We start from the raw sequence: 21,537 nt of genomic DNA on the forward strand, positions 1-21,537 counted from the left end.
CGAGATAGTAGTTTATTTCAACGTTTCGACTATATCCTAATAGTCATCTTCAGGAAAAGTCATCTTCATTTCCTGAAGATGACTATTAGGATATAGTCGAAACGTTGAAATAAACTACTATCTCGAAGTTTCTTTTTCGGACTTTTTATTATCATTGTGGGATTCTCTCCTCATCGCGTCAACACGGATATAGTGTTCTACCAATCGTGGTATATATATATATATATATATATATATATATATATATATATATATATATATATATATATATATATATATATATATATATATATATATATATATATATATATATATATATATATATATATATATATATATATATATATATATATGATATAATGTAGTATTTATTGAGACGATTCGGTGATAATAAGAAATGAAACTGATTGATTTTCAGGTGTAAATCCGTGTAATTCAGTAGCGTGTAATCCCGGTGAAGAGTGTCGGGTTGACAGACGAGGTAAACCGAGATGTTCATGTCCAGATGAGTGTTCACCAGTTATCCGTCCGGTTTGTGGTTCAGATGGACTCACCTACGACAATGTATGTGAATTGAGGAGACAGGCTTGTCTCAATAAAAACGACATCACTGTCGACTTCATGGCGCCTTGCAGTAAGTTTTTTTTATGTAACGCGTTTCCGATGACGTCGTGAATATTCGTTAAAAGTTGCTGTTTCTCTATTTCTGACATCAATGTCTCTTGTTTGTTCAGTTTATTAACGGTTCAGTCAGTTGTTGTAAACTGTGTAGCATCGATTACTCGTTGTCCGTTCAATTTGACTCATTTTGATGTTTCAACTTTGGAATCTAATTTCAACCAATAAAACTACAGAACTGAATGCCGTTTCTTTTCTGAGGGACACAGGAGGGCTGAGGGCACGGGAGGGCTGAGGGGCACAGGAGAGCTGAGGGCACAAGAGGGCCGAGGGGCACAGTGGGGCTGTGGGACATAGGAGCTGTGGGCCCAGGGGGGCTGAGGGGTACAGGAGGGCTGAGGGGTACAGTGGGGTTGTGGGACATAGGAGCTGTGTGGCCCAGGGGGGGGGCTGAAGGGCACACGAGAGCTGAGTGGTAGCAAACACTTAATAATTCTAATAATGATAACAATAAAACATTTTCTGTTTTTGTTCTATTAAGTCAATATTTCCGCCTCTCAGTTTTTGCGCTGCGCAATTAAAAAGTGCAGAAAACGTGACGGTCACGCAATTTACATCACAACACATCGAATCAAGTTTCCGTTTGTCCTTAGGGGTAAATAATCTAGTATAGAAAATATATGCGCGGGTAAAGAATGATGAACTCCTCCCGGGACGGTGTCGTCTGTTTTCAATGTCTGTATTTATTTTGGGTTTATTTCAGCTGATAAACGACCTTGTATCGATCATAAATGTGGAAGCTACGCGGTTTGCGTTGTTCTCAATAACCAGCCGCATTGTCAATGTCCGACGTGTCCGAACGATTTTAATCCAGTAAGTGCAAATATTGATCCTCTGTATCATCAACATGATATATGTATATATACATCATTTATCATAATCGCTGATGGATTTTCTCGGTAAGATGATGATATCATACACACAAACAACACAGTCACATCATGAAGAGAGAATCCCCTACAAAGAAGTCCGAAAATGTTACTTTGAGCTTATTCAACGTTTAGACTTAGTCCTAATAGTCATATTCAGGAATACTGTATTCCTTGAGCTAGTGTAGTTTATTCAACGTTTCGACTATATCCTAATAGTCATTTTCAGGAATACTGTATTCCTTGAGCTAGTGTAGTTTATTCAACGTTTCGACTATATCCTAATAGTCATCTTCAGGAATACTGTATTCCTTGAGCTAGTGTAGTTTATTCAGCGTTTCGACTATATCCTAATAGTCATCTTCAGGAATAATGAATTCTCTCTTCATCGCTTCAACGCGGATATAGTGTTTTTTATAAATCATGACTGTCGCATCATATGGGGTGGATCTATGTGGTTCGGGCCCCTGACTTCCCATTGAGGTTGCCAGCCCTTTTTATCTAGACAAGTTGTCTAGCTCGTTAAAACCTGTACAAATTTGCAAAATATATTTCTTCGGAAATTTCTAACGCCTGCATGCGGCTTTCGGCGCAACTACTTGTTCCGAGGAATGCCATTCCTTTTCTATCCCCGCCCTTGACAGTCACGATAATGAATACACCCGGTTGTTCTTCCCTCGTCCTGTGTCAGACCCGTTATATTCGCTGTTATATATTTATACAGGTTTGTGGTATGGATGGAATAACCTACGAGAACGAGTGTAAAATGAAAGCTGAAAATTGCGAGAAAAATACAGACGTTCGCTTGAAGCATACCGGAGCGTGTGGTGCGTATTAAAATCGCTAGGGGGCGTCAATATCAATGTCCTTCAGTCCTAAATTAGTCATTGATAAGTCATTAAATCTGTCATCGAGAATTCCACGTTTTCCAGTTCGGGGCCAATTTGTCTGTGTTTTACGGGCGTTTTCCCGCGGCAGCTGGAAAAAGCTATCTGTTGAGAAGTTAAAGCTTAAAACGATTAAGTTTGAATTGTTGTCCTCGTTGAAAACAAGAAGTCGCCATTATTGCAATCAAACCGAAATATTGTGTTTACCGTGAAACTATCGGCGGTCCATCTCTTTAATGATAGGTGATTGTTGTTAGGAGGATGAATGTTGATACAGCGTTAATGTATATGTGGTTCCATGTAGTTCCCTGATTAACACGCAAAGGCTGTAACGAGTCAGTCAGTTAGTCGGTCCTATGAAGGGTATTGATAATTCCAGTTTTCTGCTGCACAAGTTGTTTATTCTTACACTTACCGCCAGTCGTCCTGTCCGTTTGTTCATCATTAACAGTCAATCTGCATTTATAGTAAATCTAGTTTCCTGAGAACCTCAGGGGCTGAAAACCCGCGCCACGGCGCATGCACACGGTATGCACAGTTTTCAGATTAAAACACTGGCTCGCTAATGGATTTACTAACATAGTTACCGACACATCGGATAAAACCGCAACAATAACCGAATTATGCGAAAAGCACTCTAAGAGTTTCTCTCTCGCTAAATGAGTTAACCCTTTTACTGTCACTACGTATTTCTATCGCATCGAATTTGATTTATTTTGATAGTGAGACGATCGAGCGATGATTTCAATCAGAAAAGAAAAATGTCTCGTGCCTTCATTTCCCAATCAGAGAGCAATTTACACATCTCTCATCCATTCCAGTCTGATATTTGCATAACTACATTTTTTTCTGGGGGGGGGGGGGGTTGGCGGATTGGGGGGTATTCTGCCTTTCGTGTGTTGGTTTGTTATTTTTATGATACTGTATATGTTCTTCTATTGTAAAGTGTAGTCTTTTTATTAATATTAAGATGTCTTGTTTGATCCTAGAAAGTGAATTCTCTTTAGGGAGTTTATAATGATAAATTGTGTAAAAATAATCTCGTATATTTGTAGATGGTTGCGGGCATCATCAATGCGAATACTATTCAATGTGCGAAGCAAGAGAAGAAGGAGGTCATAAATGTATCTGTCCAACGAGTTGTGTCCAGGTGAGTACGTCAAATATTGAGGCATTCAATATCAGGGTCCAGTTTCAACGAAAAGGCTGAACTCTTAAATCGATGCATAATTTCATCATAAATCAATTAATATCATTACTCGATTTAGGAATTGATTCTTTCTGCGACCGCAAAGTTAGATCCAGGATCCAGTTCAACAGTTCTCACCACGCACTCTCGAGTTAAAACATTGAAATAATTCTATAAACAGTCAGAATTAGTTGAGAACTGTGGCGCTGGCTTCGTTACGATATCGTATAACTATAGGTTTAAAATAGCTGCCTATAATTAACAATATAACAATAACATTCATAGTTTGTGATGATGTCATTAGTGAATCAGCTTAACTAACGATTTGTGTGAATTTGTATTAAACTACGTGTTTAATAAAGCTTTAAAGCTGTGCTAGATTAAGTACGTACTTCCCGTGTTAGCGAAACGTCTTGTGTTAAGAGTTGATTAAAACGAATTCCTTCACTCTTACTCGATCTCTCTGTATTTCTCTAATCTCTCTATACTTTGCTTTCAATTTTTACTATCGTTGGTTTGTTAGAAGTCTGAAAATGTAAGATTCTTGTTCTTCATGTATAATATTTCGTATTTCATTGATTCCCACTTTATTTCTGTTCAAATCCTCTTGATATCAAAACTACTTTAAAGAACACGTGTTTGTCCCGTGTACGACAAACCGTTACAGTAACAGCTCCGTCCTGTGTATGCTTTAACTGAAGAGTTAATTGATTTTACTAACATATCTTTATTTTGATCTCAGCAGTTTTTTTAAACTGCATCATCAGCGAAACCAAAAAAATATGAACTGAATTTTTGATTCTCTGATGATGGAGTTTTAATAAACTTTGAAACTTGAGATGAGAATAAACTATAAGCCATCAACTGTTTGATTTTACTTATTATATCTTTATTTCTTTAAAGTCTGTTCTCTAAGTTCATCGTATTGTCATATAAACCTTTCATATAGATTTACTAACATCTTTAGAATACGTATGTTAACGTTAATGTCCAGTTACGCCGCTAGAGGGCGTTTTAATCACGAGGATATGGCCGTCGCCAGTAGAAATATTGTGTTTATTTTGAATTCACAAAGTGTATTTTTAACGCATCTGAACGTGTATAACCATTCTATATGTGATCATTAACAGCATGGATTTGTTTCAGTGACCGACAACTAACAATCAATAATCTGATATAAAATGTGTCTTTCATCGTGTTTCATATGAATGTATTTTTTGTATTTTTCCCCTGAATGATGCTGGTGTGTGTTTTAGATACCGGGCTATGAGCATGCAGAGGTTAGGATTGTGCTCAATGTGTAAAGTGCACATCGAAAATCATTCGTTCAAAAGTCTTCATGTTTTTTTTCAATATTTTTGATATCGTTTCTTGTTGATGTCGGTTGCATGTTTGACCTATTTGCATCTGATTCTATAGTTGGCTGTGTTCAGTTGGCTGAATCAAGTTGGCTGAATAGAGTTGGCTGATTCCAGTTGACTGAATCCAGTTGCCTATATCTGGTTGGCTGATTTAAGGAAATACTGTAATGTTTAGTATTTTAGAAGAAACATTGTTTGAGAAAAAAAGGTCAAAATTATCAACATTTGTCTACCGAATAGAAAGATCGGTGTTTGGTCCCAGTTTTATAAAAAAGTTGTAGAGAATTCTAAGTCAAATGGTGTTTTTGATTCGCTCAACATTTCGAACTTTTGTGAACTTTTTTTTTGTGAAACTGGGGCCTCGTTTTTCTTACAAGATTCAGTCTCGTCCCCAATACATGTAATACAATGACCATCTCAGCATGCAAACTATCCATTATCCATACTACTTACTCGAGCATATAACTATCCAGCATCCAAAATAACTCAGTACCTTCTCAGAAATTTACCATTTACCAAACGGTGCATCATACTGATCGAACGCTTACTAATGTAATGACTAAGGCACGGCTGTGTTTTGAGATACGCTCAGATGTAGAGATGTAGTTCGCATTTAATGAAACCATCAAAAACACTTCGCACAACAATTCGTGTTGTAAACGTGAGCGAATCGTGTTGAATATGAACATTATCTGAACGAAACGGTTGCCGTTAATTTCACACGTTACACTCTGTGTGACGGTGTAGCATTCGTCAGCGTTTTCTCAGACATCTATTTCAATATTATCAATATATCGCATTTTAAACTATATTTTCTCTATCTCTCGCTCTCTTTGTGTCTATACAGTTACAAATCTATTTTACTTGCGCTCTCTACCTCAAAACCCGCTACCCTGCTGACTGGACCAGACCGTCCTGAACCCGCTACCCTGCTGACTGGACCAGACCGTCCCGAACCCGCTACCCTGCTGACTGGACCAGACCGTCCTGAACCCGCTACCCTGCTGACTGGAACAGACCGTCCTGAACCCGCTACCCTGCTGACTGGACCAGACAGTCCTGAAACCGCTACCCAGCTGACTGGACCAGACCGTCCTGAACCCGCTACCCTGCTGACTGGACCAGACAGTCCTGAACCCGCTACCCTGCTGACTGGACCAGACCGTCCTGAACCCGCTACCCTGCTGACTGGAACAGACCGTCCTGAACCCGCTACCCTGCTGACTGGACCAGACAGTCCTGAACCCGCTACCCAGCTGACTGGACCAGACTGTCCTGAACCCGCTACCCTGCTGACTGGACCAGACCGTCCCGAACCCGCTACCCTGCTGACTGGACCAGACCGTCCTGAACCCGCTACCCTGCTGACTGGACCAGACTGTCCTGAACCCGCTACCCTGCTGACTGGACCAGACCGTCCTGAACCCGCTACCCTGCTGACTGGACCAGACAGTCCTGAACCCGCTACCCTGCTGACTGGACCAGACAGTCCTGAACCCGCTACCCTGCTGACTGGACCAGACAGTCCTGAACCCGCTACCCTGCTGACTGGACCAGACTGTCCTGAACCCGCTACCCTGCTGACTGGACCAGACCGTCCTGAACCCGCTACCCTGCTGACTGGACCAGACCGTCCTGACTGAACGTACGACATCGACCACGACGGACTACGATGATACAAGAATCCCACTATGAAAGATTTAGAGTCTGAAATGTTTCTTTAAGCTGTACGTATCGAATATCCTCAATTCCTAAAGACATCTATATAGATTCAGTCCAAACACCGATTAATATTAACTCAAGGAGACATTTCAAACTCTTTTTATCCTTAGTGTTGGATTTCATATCATCTTTACAACATGGATCAAGAATGTTTTATCAATGGTTGTGACGGATACGATTTTTGTGGAAATGTTCGTGAAAGTGAATCTCACTGAATGTATTTCACAGAATCACAGACTTTGTGTCGAAAATCACCGAAAAATTATTCGTTCTGAAATTGTTTATCAAACTATTGAATATATTGATATTGTGAAGCAATCTCGCATTGTCCACATTTCTGTGGGTGTAAAATCTATCGCCCGTCTTCATCAGCTTCAATCGCTTCGCTGTCTCATTATAAACATCGTCAATGTATGGCTGTATACTGACTCTATACTCCGGGAGGGCTGCTTATATTCGAGAGAAGTTCTTTATTTCAGATTTTTATTTATCTATGGCCCCCCAGACTAGATGTATTGACAAAAAATTCAAAATAAAATTTAGCCTCAGAAATGTACATTGGTTCCTATCAGAAAATTGCCACTACCGATACTTATTACGAACTGCCAATAGCCCTGATATGAATTTTCCATTAAGCCTGGCCTGGCGGATTCGAACCTGGGACCTCCAGTGTGCGAACCCTCTGTCCTAACAAATAGACCACACAGTCGTAGTGACAGAAAGTGCTTGTCTGTGGTGACTGTTTAGCTGTCGTGACCAGTCAGGCGTGGTAATTCATTTACAATACCCAGGGTTTGTTCACTACTCAGGGACAGTTCTAGGGTGTCTCCGGGACTGAAACTCTAGGAGTGGCTCCGGGCCTTTTATTCTGGTCGGCTCCGAGTCTGATACCCGTGTAATACACACGTGTATATGCAGATTAATGGTGGTTTTAAAGCCATTGTTTGAATACCGCAGTTAAAATCTAATTAATCACACTTCCAATCATTCTCTATTGACAGAACCGAATTTAAAACGTCTCAATAGTGAAAATAGTATTTGAATTGTTCCCCAGGGGAAAATACGCCCTAATTGTATCCATGGTTACAATAGAAATTAGTTAATCTTATTCAACGTTGGGGGGAACGGTGTTGGCGGCGTCATTGTAACACCGTGTTTTAAACAGCGCGATCCAGAACCACGGTATACAGCCAAACATGATCGGTTAGTTTTACATAAAGATTCCATTAAGATCAACATCATAAGTTGCAGTCATGACAACCTGTTAAAATTATCGATTTCTATACTTCCATGGCAACAAATATTATGTTATACATAATACGAACATGTACTAAAAAAGCACATAAACTCCATGGATATCATCTTACTAACATATTATTAACATTTATTATCTTTAATTATCATTAAATTGAATATCAAATCAACCCTCTACAGATGAGTACCGAGTCTTGATGATAATCTGGTTGCTGATGATAATCACTGCTGTTTTGTAATTATGAATGCGGTTTTTATGTTAGGTTGACGCAAAGGTTTGCGGAACTGATGGCGTCACTTACGAAAACGAATGTCATTTGAGGATCGCTTCTTGTAGAAAACAACAGTTCATTATTCTAGCTCATCATGGTCCATGTGGTTAGTATGATCTCATAAACATTACCTCCCTTCACATTCCTCCATTCTCCCACCTCCCTGTGACTACCTCCATAACTCCCACCTCCCTGTGACTACCTCCATACTACCGCCTCCACGTGCCTACCTCTATGTGACTACCTCCCTCGAAACCTGCGACCATGGTTGAAAGAGAATTCATTTGGGACGAACGATAAGATAATGAAGCATAATGATTCCATTCGTCTGGAGTCTCTTCTTATTTTGACAGTAACATTTTTTAACTGCTACATTCTATTTTGTATGTATAACACGTATCGAATGTTTTCAGACCAATGTGAGAATATCGTTTGTCGTTACTCGTCACGGTGTGAGAATGGTAAATGTGTTTGTCCTCAGGAATGTCCTCCGATGTTGGACCCTGTTTGCGGCAGCGATGTCGTCACTTACGACAATGAATGCGAACTATTACGAGCCGCTTGTATCAACTCGCATAAAGAGTTATTACACAGAGGAGCCTGCGATGACGATTCGAACTCAGGAGCCGGTTCAGGAGGTAAGGAGCCAATCGCCTGTTGCTTCTGTTGCTTTAAACGCTCACTATATCAGCTTCATTATGATAATTCATGCACACAAGCACACTGACATCTACTAGTCATTGTTGTAACTATTATTCTAGTTAACTCACGGATGAACATTGCAAATTCTAGTAAATAGTTATTTCCGATTTTTACTGATGTTCATCTTTTCTTTCTTTTCCTCGTTATTTTCATCATTTTCATTTTCTTCTCCTCGTCGCACGTAATTCAACGACATTTTTCGTTTCTCGCTTTTCCTTTGACCTTGACCTTGACCTATTCCGTGTCTTGACCTTGACCCTACGTACATATAGCAATCGTCGTATTAACAGTTGGCTATTGTATTTCAGCGGACTTGGTAGTTTTTTCGTCGGAACAGCGACGTTTTGGAACGCGTTTAATATTCTTACTTTAGATGTATAAAATTAGTAAAATCTGCTTCCTGTAATATTCGCTATTTATATTTATAGCTACTTTCAAATCACTCTCTTTTTTAACTACTATGTATATATATATATATGATAGTATCTGTCTCCTGATTGGCTGCTTGTGTCGGGTGCTGCGCACTGTTGGATGTCGTAATCCTTACATAAACACCGCTCTCTCTCTCTATCTCTATCTCTGCTACAGGTAAATGTTTGCACCACAAGTTTTTTCCATCTGAATTCTCATTCGACGTTACCTCTTCCGATATAGGCCTAACAGACGAACTTCAGAAATAAGTTCTAGTATTCAAAACGTTCTAGAATTTGAAATAGATTTTTTCGAACGTCTTGTGTCCGTTAAACGAACGAAAAAACGGAAACTGCTTAAAGCGATCTTTACCTATAAATAAACTTAGTCTATTGATTTTATTGAAAATTCACAAGTTTTATTGCCTATTTATAACAAATGAACTTTGAATAAATCTATTCAGTATTTATTTACAGAATCCGGTGATGGTGCATTCAACGACTATTGCGACGAGGACACGTGTCAATACGGCGGGACGTGTGACATGGATGCAGAAATGTATCCGAAATGTATCTGTAGTTTTAACTGTAACGAAGACAGGTCCGTTCTGATTCAACTTCTTGACCATTCTTAACGTTCAACTTAACATAGTTATGCAATTTAGGGAAGAGAAGCAACTACTAAAAACATCAGAGCCCAAGCAGGGGCGGACCCAGAGGCCAATTTTAAAGGACTTTTCGCATTCTAAAAGGACACTTTGATGCCCAAAAAGGCAATATAAGGCGTACTCTTGCACTGAAATGCTTTTGTTTGTTGACAAAATGAAAAATATTTGATGAATTCGTAAAGGTCCCCCTTGAACCGCCCCTGACTGTAGTTGCATAGTCGTGACAGTCGTTTTAAATCCTTTGACTGGTTATAATTAGTAGGATTGGTTTATAGTATTAGAATAGTCTATGGTTGGTCTGAAGTCGTATAATGGCTGTACAACCACACATACAACAGAGGCCTGTTAATATTTCATTATAGTATCGTGTATGACCATCTAATGAAACGAGTTGCAGGTCTCCGTTATCTGAATAAGTTTGAGAATTGTATTATTTTCAGTAAAGAGAATCAGATTTGTGGATCTGATGGCAGAGTTTATATGAGTAAATGTCATCTACGAGAAGCGGCTTGTTACGCGCAAATGGAAATCACTCCACAGCCAATCAGAAAGTGTCAAAGTAAGTTCATCCACCAATCAGAACGCCTCATTCAATGTGATCATCAGATGGTTCCAGTTCCACATTTTAATGGGGTTGTAATTTGACTGCGGGTTGAAAAAAGCCCTTGTTTAAACGATTAAATGGGACCGAGTTCTGGTTGCTTGATAATACGATAGATCTTTCAACCTCCTGATAAACCTGAAAATCCTGAAATAATACTCGCATTGTTTACATGCTTTCAGTAATGGGTAAACCATGCGACGGTAATGCACCTTTGATCAATCCTAAAACTGGATACGAGTTTGACTGTAGTTTCGGTAGAGATATTTGCAGTGCTGGAACGTACTGTCATCGAGGACCGAATTATGCTAAATGCTGTCGTGAAAGTATGTCATCATGTATGTGTCTAAATCAACCGCTGGTTTGTTGTTTTTTGTTCAAAATTTTGTTTCATCAATTTCTTTAATCATTTTCGTCGTTTTATTTTTTCGAACGTTTTATTTCTCAAACAGGAAATCTCTTCATTGTATTACATAGAATCCTTACACTAAGAATCATGAGTCTGAAGTGTTCCATCGAGTGAATTAATGCGGGTTGTAATTCGAGGAAAAATAAAAATATTAATATCAACGTTTTGACCAAATCTTGATACTCATCTTCAGGAATACATGTACTGTTTGTTGAAATAAAATAATAAGATAATTAGATCCAAAAGACATTATGTGCTTCATAATCTTTTTGAAATTTTAATATTCCTGAAGAAGACTGTTAGGATAAAGTCGAAATGTTGAATTAGTCTAGTCTAGGTAATATTTCGGACTCTGTTTTATTCAAAGTGTGCGATTTGATATCATCTTTAGACCACGGACTCAAATCGTTTCATCAATGTTTGCTCTTCATTCTGTGTCTTACGCCTTGTCTCCATCATTCATGTTATTTCACGTAGACTTTTAAAATCAAAAAATATTCGCATTATTTAATTAAAACACGCGACTATTTCTGTCACTTGTTTCACGGTTCGTGTATCATTTATTTCTTCTGCATTTTTATGATTTTATTTTGATTGATATTGAATGAATTTTAATAATTTATTAATCCGAAATAATGTCACATTTTGCACATTCTCTTGCACTCGACCTTGAGTTTGTTAATGTTTGTGAAACCCTCGCGCACAAGTCTTAACCATTTATTGATGATGCACAGAAATAAATGTCATTGTGTGGTTTTAAAAATTAGACAAATCTCTTATGATATAATGATTATGTAAATCTAGTATACGAAAGCCTTTGGGTTTATTTGAATATCGATTCTACACGAAATTAGAATTAGAAATTTCAAAATGATAATCCGTTATTTCTAATTTTCAGACGAACCGACGAAGACTTGTGAAGACAGTAAATACGGCTGTTGTCCGGATAAACTAACCCCAGCGCCCGGAATAAACGGCGCCGGTTGCCCGAGTAAGTCTCACTTAATCCTGAAACAGCTCTCTCAGACCCTAAAAAATTAAATCTCGAGAGTTTAAGAACTAACGTTTCCGAGTAGGTATCTGGAAATGAATGAACTCGTCCGCTTACCTTTGAGGTCAAGGTCAAACTTATCCACATACATTTTCATTTTTCACCTATTTCAGGAATGAATCGAATTGTTTTTTTTTCGCTTCGTGCAAATAGTTCTAGTTTTTTTGTTAAGATAAACAGGAGTGCTTTTTATTTTTAATGGATTTTATCCTATAATACATGCTGCATGTCAGTAATAGTTGCTGATTAGTTTATTTCATTTTCGTTTTATCAAATTATTGCTGCATCTTGCTCGATTATAACAAATATATTTCACCAACAATCACCAGAACTCAGTTCCCCATTTCTGGGTTGAATTTGACTCTGGAGTCGAATCCGAAAAACACAAGGCGAACATTTTAGATCCAGTTTTTGTTATACAAAAAAATATTGTTGACATATTTTGGCGGTAATCCATGTTCCTTCATCAGAATAAATGATTGCCGTTTTGTTTACTATTGACACTCGTGACTTTTTCATTGAATAAGTTAATTTTCAATAAGTTTGAGTCAAATTTAACCAGAAAATTGGGAACTGGGTCCCGGCTATATATAAGTATATCGATTTTTAATTATTTCTCTATGAACTATACAGACGTGTGCCATTGTAATAAACTTGGATCGTTAAGAAACGTGTGCGTCCCGAGCACGAGACAATGTCACTGTAAACCAGGTGTCGGCGGTAAACAGTGTAACCGATGTAAAGTGCAATATTGGGGCATGCATAAAATAGCCGAGGGCAACAGTGGATGTATCCGTAAGTATCAGTGACCTCTTCTCAATATATTGTATCTTTATCTTAAAACGTGTAAGCGCGTAGTGCTGTGTTATAGGTTAAGTTGATTAATCAGAAATCTCGAAGAATTTGAGAATCAGTTCAGACAATCAAACATGTTTAACACTCATTTAGCTGATGAAGCTACATGTACGAATAGCTTCCAGTAGCGAAAGCTCGTAATTTCTAGATAGAATCGTCAACCTTTAAACTACAGCCAGTTTTTGATGTGATTTGATACCAGGTTATCCGGGCTCCTCTAAAGCTTTTCTCGATATCATTGATCTCTTCGGCTGAATTTTTTATCTAGGCCAGTTTGAGTACTAACCTCGGTTCTTAAACAGTTAACTCGATATTTCCTCATTAATTAAGGTATTATGTTTTGCAGCCTGTAATTGTAACATGTTCGGATCAGTTAGAGATGACTGTGAACAGATGACTGGTAGATGTATGTGCAAGAAGAACATACACGGAATGAAATGTAACCGTTGTCCGGACGGGACGATTCTCGGTCCTGGAGGCTGCAGCTCTGGTATGTCATTTTTCCTTCGTAAAATTTTTCCCGGTTTGAATTTCTCCTGAAACATACAAAAAAAAGGCAAAAATGAGAATAACCCGAGGTCTTGAAAATGCCTATAGGATTTGGACAGATATTTTCATACATGTATATAATACTTTTGTCAGATCTTCAGTCTAAACTCGGTAAGTTTAAATCGATTCACGGGGAATTATCATTAGCTTAATATCATATTACACGACTGTGTTAGAAACAGAAATATCACGAATCATTGACAGGATCTAGTTTCACAGTCACGAGTGAACACACTCGACGTCAATATTTCTTGTTATTGAATGTTTACGATAGATTCAGATATTTGTCATCCGAATCAGTTCCGCGAATGAATAATTGGATCACGTGACTAAAGAGCGACCTCTATCGACGCTTTTTTGCATCAAAATAGGAAAAATGGATTTGAAAGATTTCAAGTTAATTGCTATACTGTGTAATTAGATCCTGATTCCTATCATTAGAGATATTACATAGAGTTTAATTTTTGACTAACGTATTCAATTTTTTTTTAAATGATCAACATAGATTCGTGTATAGACCTCACATCTCATGCACTGACACAAAAACAGTCGTCTGTCTAAAGAGCACGATATTCCGAAAATGGTGTCGGTTGTTTTTAAGGTGGTGGAATAATGAATATATTTGCAACTTGGCGATGCTCATAATTTCATTTTCAACGTTTTATTTTGAATTTTATAAGGATTCAATTTTCATCGATTAAGATATTTTCTGTAGCATCAGAAATGTGCATTTATATACGTATTGAATCTGATAGGTAAACGGAGTTTTGAAGTTGAGCCGTAACGAGAATGAATTCAACCGTACATAGAACACCATGAATAAATTCACAATTCATTCAGAGTAATTTCAACTATCTACATATCTATATATTTGTTAATAGACAGATGTTTATTTGTAAAACCGCGATCACATGCCAAGTGCTTGATCAAGTGTTTGACCTGAGCTAGGTATTTTGGACTGGGCCTAATTGTAGCACGGTCAAATTATTTCGACTGGTTCCGGAAGTGACTCGCCTCGCTTGCAACAGCACCGTTTTGATAGCATTTTAGCAAGGAGTGATTGTTACGTGTGAACACGCTCTTTTATAAAGTACAGGCTAAATTTGACTCAGGTCTGATCCGGGCAAAAACGTCTCCATGTGATCAATTTGACTTGGGTCCAAGTCCGGACCAGTTTGACCAGTTCACGTGTGATCGCGGTAAATTCATGTACCTATGTTTCACGCACATTTCTGTGATCAGTGTTAGAGGAAAGATCACGCATTCTCCTTTCATTCTTTTCTTCCTCTTCATTTTTCTCACATCGTTTGTAGGTCCCTCACCTGTCACGTGCCATAAAGTACAGTGTTTCCATGGCAGCAAATGCCAAGTAGAAAACGGACGCGCCAAATGTTTATGTTTGTTTGAATGTGATGACCGCGAGGGGGCGCTCGTTTGCGGGTCGAATAAGGAGACGTATGGCGGACTGTGTAGTCTCCAGTTCGAGGCTTGCCGTCTGCAAGAGGAGATAACCGTTGAGCATTATGGCGCTTGTTCAGGTAAATTTGAAAACAGCTCTAAAATGATTGTTTGGAGGTTTCGGTCATTCAGACCATAAAACTGTTAGGGAATTTACCAGGGCTGTTCTTATAGACCGTTTATTGGAACCAGTTCTACAGTAGTTGATAAATTTGACTGTAGACTGTTGAGATCAATGTTTCAACCCGACGTCAAATCTAAATCGAGAAACGTAGAGCTGGTTCCAGACCACCAGTGCCCATTCTCCCGAAACATCGAGTTGGGTTCGAATCCCCCGTAATGAGAATTTATTTTTGATGGAGTATTAATTACGAGCTGTCTGTTAAACCATGCTGGCTGTGTAGGTATGTTTACTATTTGGCGCAAACGTAAGTATAGAGAAGAAATGGTAGCAATTTTTAAGTGAATTAGGTATATGTGTTCATTGATACTGGACCTAATAAATACATGAACTAACACAAAAATTAAATGAAAAACACGTAATTAAAAGTTGCTATCGTAAACAGAAATATTCAAGAAAACTTTTTCATTCAATCGATGTTTTTCAGGATTATCATCACAACGCATCAATATAATAAATTCTCTATATGGTAATTTTTGATATTTTTACAAATTAATGTATTTTATCATCATTTTATTCACCCGAAGTTCAATCAATTTCGAATCGCGAAGTGTGACAGTGTTTGAACGTATGGATGAGAGTGAAGTGTGAATTCGGAATCTTGTTGCTACAAAATCTTAGCTTTACAACAAGATCATCACTCTGCTATTTTTCAATTTTCAATATTTCATTATTTCATCGTTATTGAATTCTAATATAAACATTAGTCAAACAAAGGAAAGTTATAATCTTTTATTTCAGAAAATTTTCTTGAATCCAGGAAGCACTTCCTGCATGTACACAAATATTTTGAATGATGTTTTTGTTCCGAAAAAAATCTATTACAAAAAATAAAAGTCTCCTCCATATCCAATTCAAAGGAATAAACTAGGAAATAAGATTATACCAAAAACTCGAGGATTTCAACTTTTCATATACACTTAAAAGTAACTAGAATAGCAACTAGCAATTCTAATATCATTCTAGTAAAATCAACAAAACCGTAAGCCGCAGCTTCTGTGTATTTCGAGTATTGAATGATGAACTTTTTGCACTTTACAGATAAATACTATGGACCGACTCCATCTCCGTCGAGATCGCGTAAAACAACCAGACATATTCATATATCAGCTCCTAAAACAACCCGACATGTCCTAACACCAACAGAAAAACCAAAATCGCGTAAGTGTCTTGAATCTCTATTTCAAAAATATTCAATATAATTTACTTGTTAATTAGATATTTTGTTTTAAGAAGGTTTTTTTGCCCGCATGTTAATTTTACTTTTTGGGTTAATCGAGAAATAGAATTTTAGGCGGATTCATTTTAGAGAATATATTTTTCATGTTGTCGTGAATCGTCATTTAAATGGATACGGATCCTTTTCTATAATTGAACGGCATGAGAAGCTGCTGTGCGGCGCATCTCTTCCAGCTCTTGTATTCGTAATGTTGTAATTTTCACTGATTTACAGCCGCCTGTCGCCTGCCGCCACCAACCGTCGTTTCAGTTTAACCGAAAATATTTTCAAAATTTGAAAATTGCCTGCTGTATATGTATATGTTGTTGTGTTTGTCTTGTCGTAGATAAAAAACGAAAATGGAAAGGTAAAAAGAAGAAAGGCGGTAAAGTAATTAGTGATCGGCTCCAGGGGGATGAGGGTATGTAAGGCGTTGAACGATTGATCACTAGCACTGTAAACAGTAAACTGCCTTCTACCTCCACGCTTTCCTTAACCATCAACAACATTATGTATTCAGTTGAAAATTTCATAGCGTTTCGACGGCGAAAAAATGCCTCATTTGCATATGCAAATGCGGCGAGAATTTTATCGATTGTGAGGTCTTTGTTTTTGCAACAAGTGCAGGAGGCTTGCAAAACATTACATAAAAGATAGAGGGACCCGCGTCAAAATTTCTTGGTTAAATTTGACCATGCAAAAGTTTTAAATGCTGCAATAGCATTATCTTGACTCAGAGTCAACTCTTAACACGATTAGGGAACCGGGTCCAGGAGAATTACATCAAATATGCCGTCGGTGACATGAAAAGGCACAGAGCTGCCAGACCTGGATAATATGTTTCAACGCTATCAAATTTTCACGTACCTCTCAGTTTGGAGAAAACCTAGAAAACCAAATCGGGTTTCGTGTTTAGAACCGTGTGCATTTTTAACGAGGGAAATGGCTCGATTATATTCCGGTTAGCACCATTAGATACTAACGACATTTATTTCAGAACGAGGTGAGATAACACGCACTTCCAATGAAACATTCATGGACATTTTAATGGCCTATGGGTGTAGTTTCGTGAAATGGTTTAATCAGGGGCGGATCCAGGGGCATGTTGTGACCATGTCGACCAATAAAAAGGGCATACATTCTTAATTTAGGGTGGAAAGGCATATCAGCAAAATTTTTGAAATTTTACTATCATTTTAGAGCTTTCTGAGCATCTATGAGAGGCATTTAGTCAAGAAACATAAGTTACATATTTAGGAAAAATAACTTATGTGTATCTCACGAGGTTACAACGGCTAATTTTCATACAGAGAAAAAATTAAAGGGCACTTTAAAATTCCGACCGTGTCGGGCGGCACGGTCGACACGGTCTGATCCGCCCCTGGTTTAATTGCGGCCGTCTCTGACAATATGAAGTACCAAAAAGCAATAAAATTTCGCGAAGCTTCACCCTGAGCGCCGTTTACTCGACTGTGGTCACAAATTGATAAAATTTGGTACAATAGTTACAACAAGGAGCACGGTATTTTGAGAAACTGGGCTGAACTTTCAAAGTCTTAAATTGGACCCGAAAACTGTTCCAGATTTTTGAAAATGCAGCCCAGGATTTCGTAGTACAATTCCCAAACCCTGTTGCCGGTAGCAACTCCCGATAACCATCATTACTGTAGCAACTAACAACCACATGTTAGTTTTCCGTTTATAGAGGGCACTCTCTTTACAATCAGACTGGAATGAATTATTCAAAATGCGTTCGGTATTTCTTAAAGAAATTTGTGACGAAAACACGAAAAGCGCTTCTCTAAAAACGGTTTATGTTTTATTCCTTATTTTTATCCGGTGATTGGGAAAATTTACATTCCTTACGTTAGAATGTAGTTTATATTAGCAATAAAACTTCATTTGCAACGTCAGAGTTATCGGAATCATTGTCATATCGTTGATGAGAATTAATTCCCTCTTTTCTGCGATCTCCGATCTTATTAACGGATTATTTCACATAAAGATCCCTGAATCTACCGAACTCTACAGTAAGAAATGCTCAATTTTTGGATAGCTGATGGGACAGAATCTGACCGTACGCTTTGAGAGCGATATCTCAGTTGACAAACATGTGCGAATGCAAAGTTGCAAATCGACATTTTTTGCGACAGAAAATAAGAGCGATTCGCGGTTGTCCAGCTGGTGGCGCCGCCGTTGAGCTCATTGGCAACCAACCAGTCAGAACCGTGGAGGCACCTCAGACATAAAGTTAACATTCAACATCTAATCAGTTAATCTCCCTGAGTTAAACAGTTATCTCTTGGGACTTGGGCAGAGTCTACTGTATTTCGATAAGACGTAGGGTATTGATTGTGAATTATGACGATAAGATCAATGTCTACGATCGAAAAGTTTATTTCCGATAACTCACGCATGCAAGGCATCCAACCCTACCTACCCGACCCCGCATAACATCATGTATATAATATTACTCTTAAAAATCATGTTTAATTCTAACAGGAAAAGTTGGTGGCTCGTGTTTAGTCAACGACGATTGTTTAGCTCCAAATACTCATTGTAAATGGGGTCGTTGCGAATGTAACGGAGATTACTTCAAATCGACTGATTTAAGATTCTGCTATCCCGGTAAACATATCTGATCTCCTATCGTCACTCGTGTCGATACCGAGCGGTCTCAACGCAGACTATTCTCTCTCCTGCGATATTGAGGCAGTAATTACAGGGCGTTTGAGGCCGCGATGTATCGAATGAAAACATCTACAATCAATATCGGTCGTAAAATCTTAATTCTGGCTCCCAGGTTATGATTTGATTCGAGAGCAGTTAGAAAACTGAAAATGAACTTCACACTTAAACTCGACTGAACTGGGAATTCCATATTTGCGGAACGGGACCCTAATTTTCATATCGGGTACTATTCAATTAGATTCACACAAATTGGCAGAATAGACAGCACGGTCTTGTGTCGTAATGATGATGTATTTACTATGTCGTGCAATGAAACGATAAATAGTGAATACAGTGGCGCTGACTGACAGACGGACAACAGACTGATCATTTTATTGCATGTTAAAACATCAAACAGTTTTTATGATCGATGATTTCTATTTGTATGATTTGAATGATATCTGTCTGTTATTTTTTACTGATATGATTGACACCGACTTTGATTATTTAATCACGTGACGTTGAGATATCGAATATTTTGTCTGTGATCGATTTGATGAATTTCAACATCGCAAAAACATTGTTTCATAGTGTGTTACGAATTTATCAATCGTAAACATTGAGCCGGATGCGACTTTCTGATCTAACATTACAAATTACAGATCAAACACGTAGTCAACTTCAAATATCACGTGGAAATAAAAGACTTAATTCGAAAGGCCTCAATAAATCACATTTTATGCCCCCCACGGCGCTTCCGTAGCGAAGGACCGATATTGATTGTAGATACTATTGGCTATTCCACGGAGATTCTTTGCTGCATCGTCAACTCCTAAAACGCTTTATTACTGACACATTATATTTTAGATGTTTAACACATTATTGTTATTGTATATTTACGGTTGCACTTTGTGTGAGTTTTCATTTTACATGTAATATATCATCATTTAACGTGTATTGGGTGTAAATTGTAAAAATGGTTGCTGTTTCAGTCGGCGTGTATCACATCTTAAAGTAAAAAAAAACTTCTTGAACTTGTTTTCTGATTTCCGTGTCACTGAGTATCACTATTTAAACATTGATGTGCCTTTTTTTGTTCTGCATACTGAATAAATCGACAAACGGTATAATCTGAATGTTGGGCAATCTACTCTGTGCGGGGGAGTTACGTTTGTCATAAATTCAATGAAATGTGATTTCTAATTTTGATTTCTCTCTGCGCATGAGTTGTTTCTTTAGTCACGTGTATCTTGTTATCACAGCAACCTGACATGACTGATGTCACTTCCGGTGTCCTTGACACTTCTATCCCATGACGTAACGCATGCATGAAGGTTTCCACTTATATTCTGTTTAAGAATTCTAATTAAGAAACATATTTTATATTGTAGCTGCAGCGGTGAAAGTTCCTCAGTTCTCTGGCTCTAGTTTCATGGAGTTGACAATGATGCCGATGCCTAATCGTGACATCGAAGTTCAGATGGAATTTCGCTCGTTGAATAACGATGGAATACTGTTATATTGCGGTAAAATGGCGAACGGTCGAGGAGATTTTATATCACTGGCAGTACGAAACGGTTATGTAGAATTCAGGTATAAACCGCCGTCCTTATCCGGACACTAGTGAAATTCCCTGCACTAAGCACATTACTTATATGTATATATCAGACCCTGTAGTTTATGTCAATTGATTCGTTGTATAATAATTCCTACATTCAAAGAAACACTTTGCTCTTATTTCTATGAGCCATTTACACATTAAAGGGAATGGCTCGTAGCATTTGAGTTAAAATCTCTAAATCCTCGTACAATTTTATTCTTCTACTAATAAAGACAGCCACGTCTTGTCAATGAAAACCAACAGAAGAGTTGTTTTCGTTGATTCGTTATGAAACTTGTTACATATATTACCTGGTATGATTATTTCAGATTCAATTTGGGAACAGGGGCAGCCGTGATAATCAGCCAAAATAGAATAATACTGAATCACTATCATCGTATACTCGCAAAACGACACGGACAAACCGGAAGTTTACAGTTAGACGATGACCTTGAGAAGACGGGACAAAGTCAAGGCAGTGCCCTCTCGATGAACATCGAGGAACCATTTTATATGGGTTTCGTTCCTAACGCGACAGACAGGTATGTATGTATAAAAATTGATTTGGTCATTTAATTTTCGAAGAATCCGTTAAGATGTCAGTTTGTTTTCTGTTATTTTGATAGGATTATGGGCGATATTGGAGTCAGTGTTGGTTTAGTCGGATGTATACAGAGTTTAACGGTTTCAAGTCGTAAAGGATCGAAATCTTATAATTTCTACTATCCGGGATCCCCTGACGTCATTAAAGCCCATAAAATAGGTAGGTATCAGCGGTGGCGGCACTAGTGAAGCTATGATATCCTCCTCACGTGTGCTGATTGGTATCACGTCATCTTAATCAGATAAAACCTGCAACAGAATTCAACATTTCCCTAATCCGTTAATAACCGAATACTGCTTATAACATCTCTTTTGATTGCTTCACTTTC

The 21,537-nt window shown here is 38.1% G+C and overlaps 1 protein-coding gene across 1 annotated transcript in view; it reads left to right on the forward strand.

Moving 5' to 3' along the window:
* Window positions 1–21,537, forward strand: part of LOC141908411 (agrin-like) — a 101,550-nt gene that overhangs the window by 73,301 nt on the left and 6,712 nt on the right. Inside the window, exons 10-28 of the mRNA XM_074798454.1 lie at window positions 419–634; window positions 1,382–1,491; window positions 2,272–2,374; window positions 3,490–3,584; window positions 8,224–8,338; window positions 8,646–8,870; window positions 9,822–9,945; window positions 10,453–10,571; window positions 10,796–10,951; window positions 11,921–12,013; window positions 12,707–12,868; window positions 13,275–13,418; window positions 13,571–13,588; window positions 14,791–15,015; window positions 16,158–16,277; window positions 16,682–16,756; window positions 20,397–20,598; window positions 20,935–21,147; window positions 21,232–21,368. Coding sequence (XP_074654555.1) covers window positions 419–634; window positions 1,382–1,491; window positions 2,272–2,374; window positions 3,490–3,584; window positions 8,224–8,338; window positions 8,646–8,870; window positions 9,822–9,945; window positions 10,453–10,571; window positions 10,796–10,951; window positions 11,921–12,013; window positions 12,707–12,868; window positions 13,275–13,418; window positions 13,571–13,588; window positions 14,791–15,015; window positions 16,158–16,277; window positions 16,682–16,756; window positions 20,397–20,598; window positions 20,935–21,147; window positions 21,232–21,368 — 2,652 coding nt within the window. The remainder of the gene's footprint in view (window positions 1–418; window positions 635–1,381; window positions 1,492–2,271; window positions 2,375–3,489; window positions 3,585–8,223; window positions 8,339–8,645; window positions 8,871–9,821; window positions 9,946–10,452; window positions 10,572–10,795; window positions 10,952–11,920; window positions 12,014–12,706; window positions 12,869–13,274; window positions 13,419–13,570; window positions 13,589–14,790; window positions 15,016–16,157; window positions 16,278–16,681; window positions 16,757–20,396; window positions 20,599–20,934; window positions 21,148–21,231; window positions 21,369–21,537) is intronic.

Source organism: Tubulanus polymorphus, chromosome 7, assembly GCF_964204645.1.
Source record: "Tubulanus polymorphus chromosome 7, tnTubPoly1.2, whole genome shotgun sequence".
Classification (NCBI taxonomy): domain Eukaryota; kingdom Metazoa; phylum Nemertea; class Palaeonemertea; order Tubulaniformes; family Tubulanidae; genus Tubulanus; species Tubulanus polymorphus.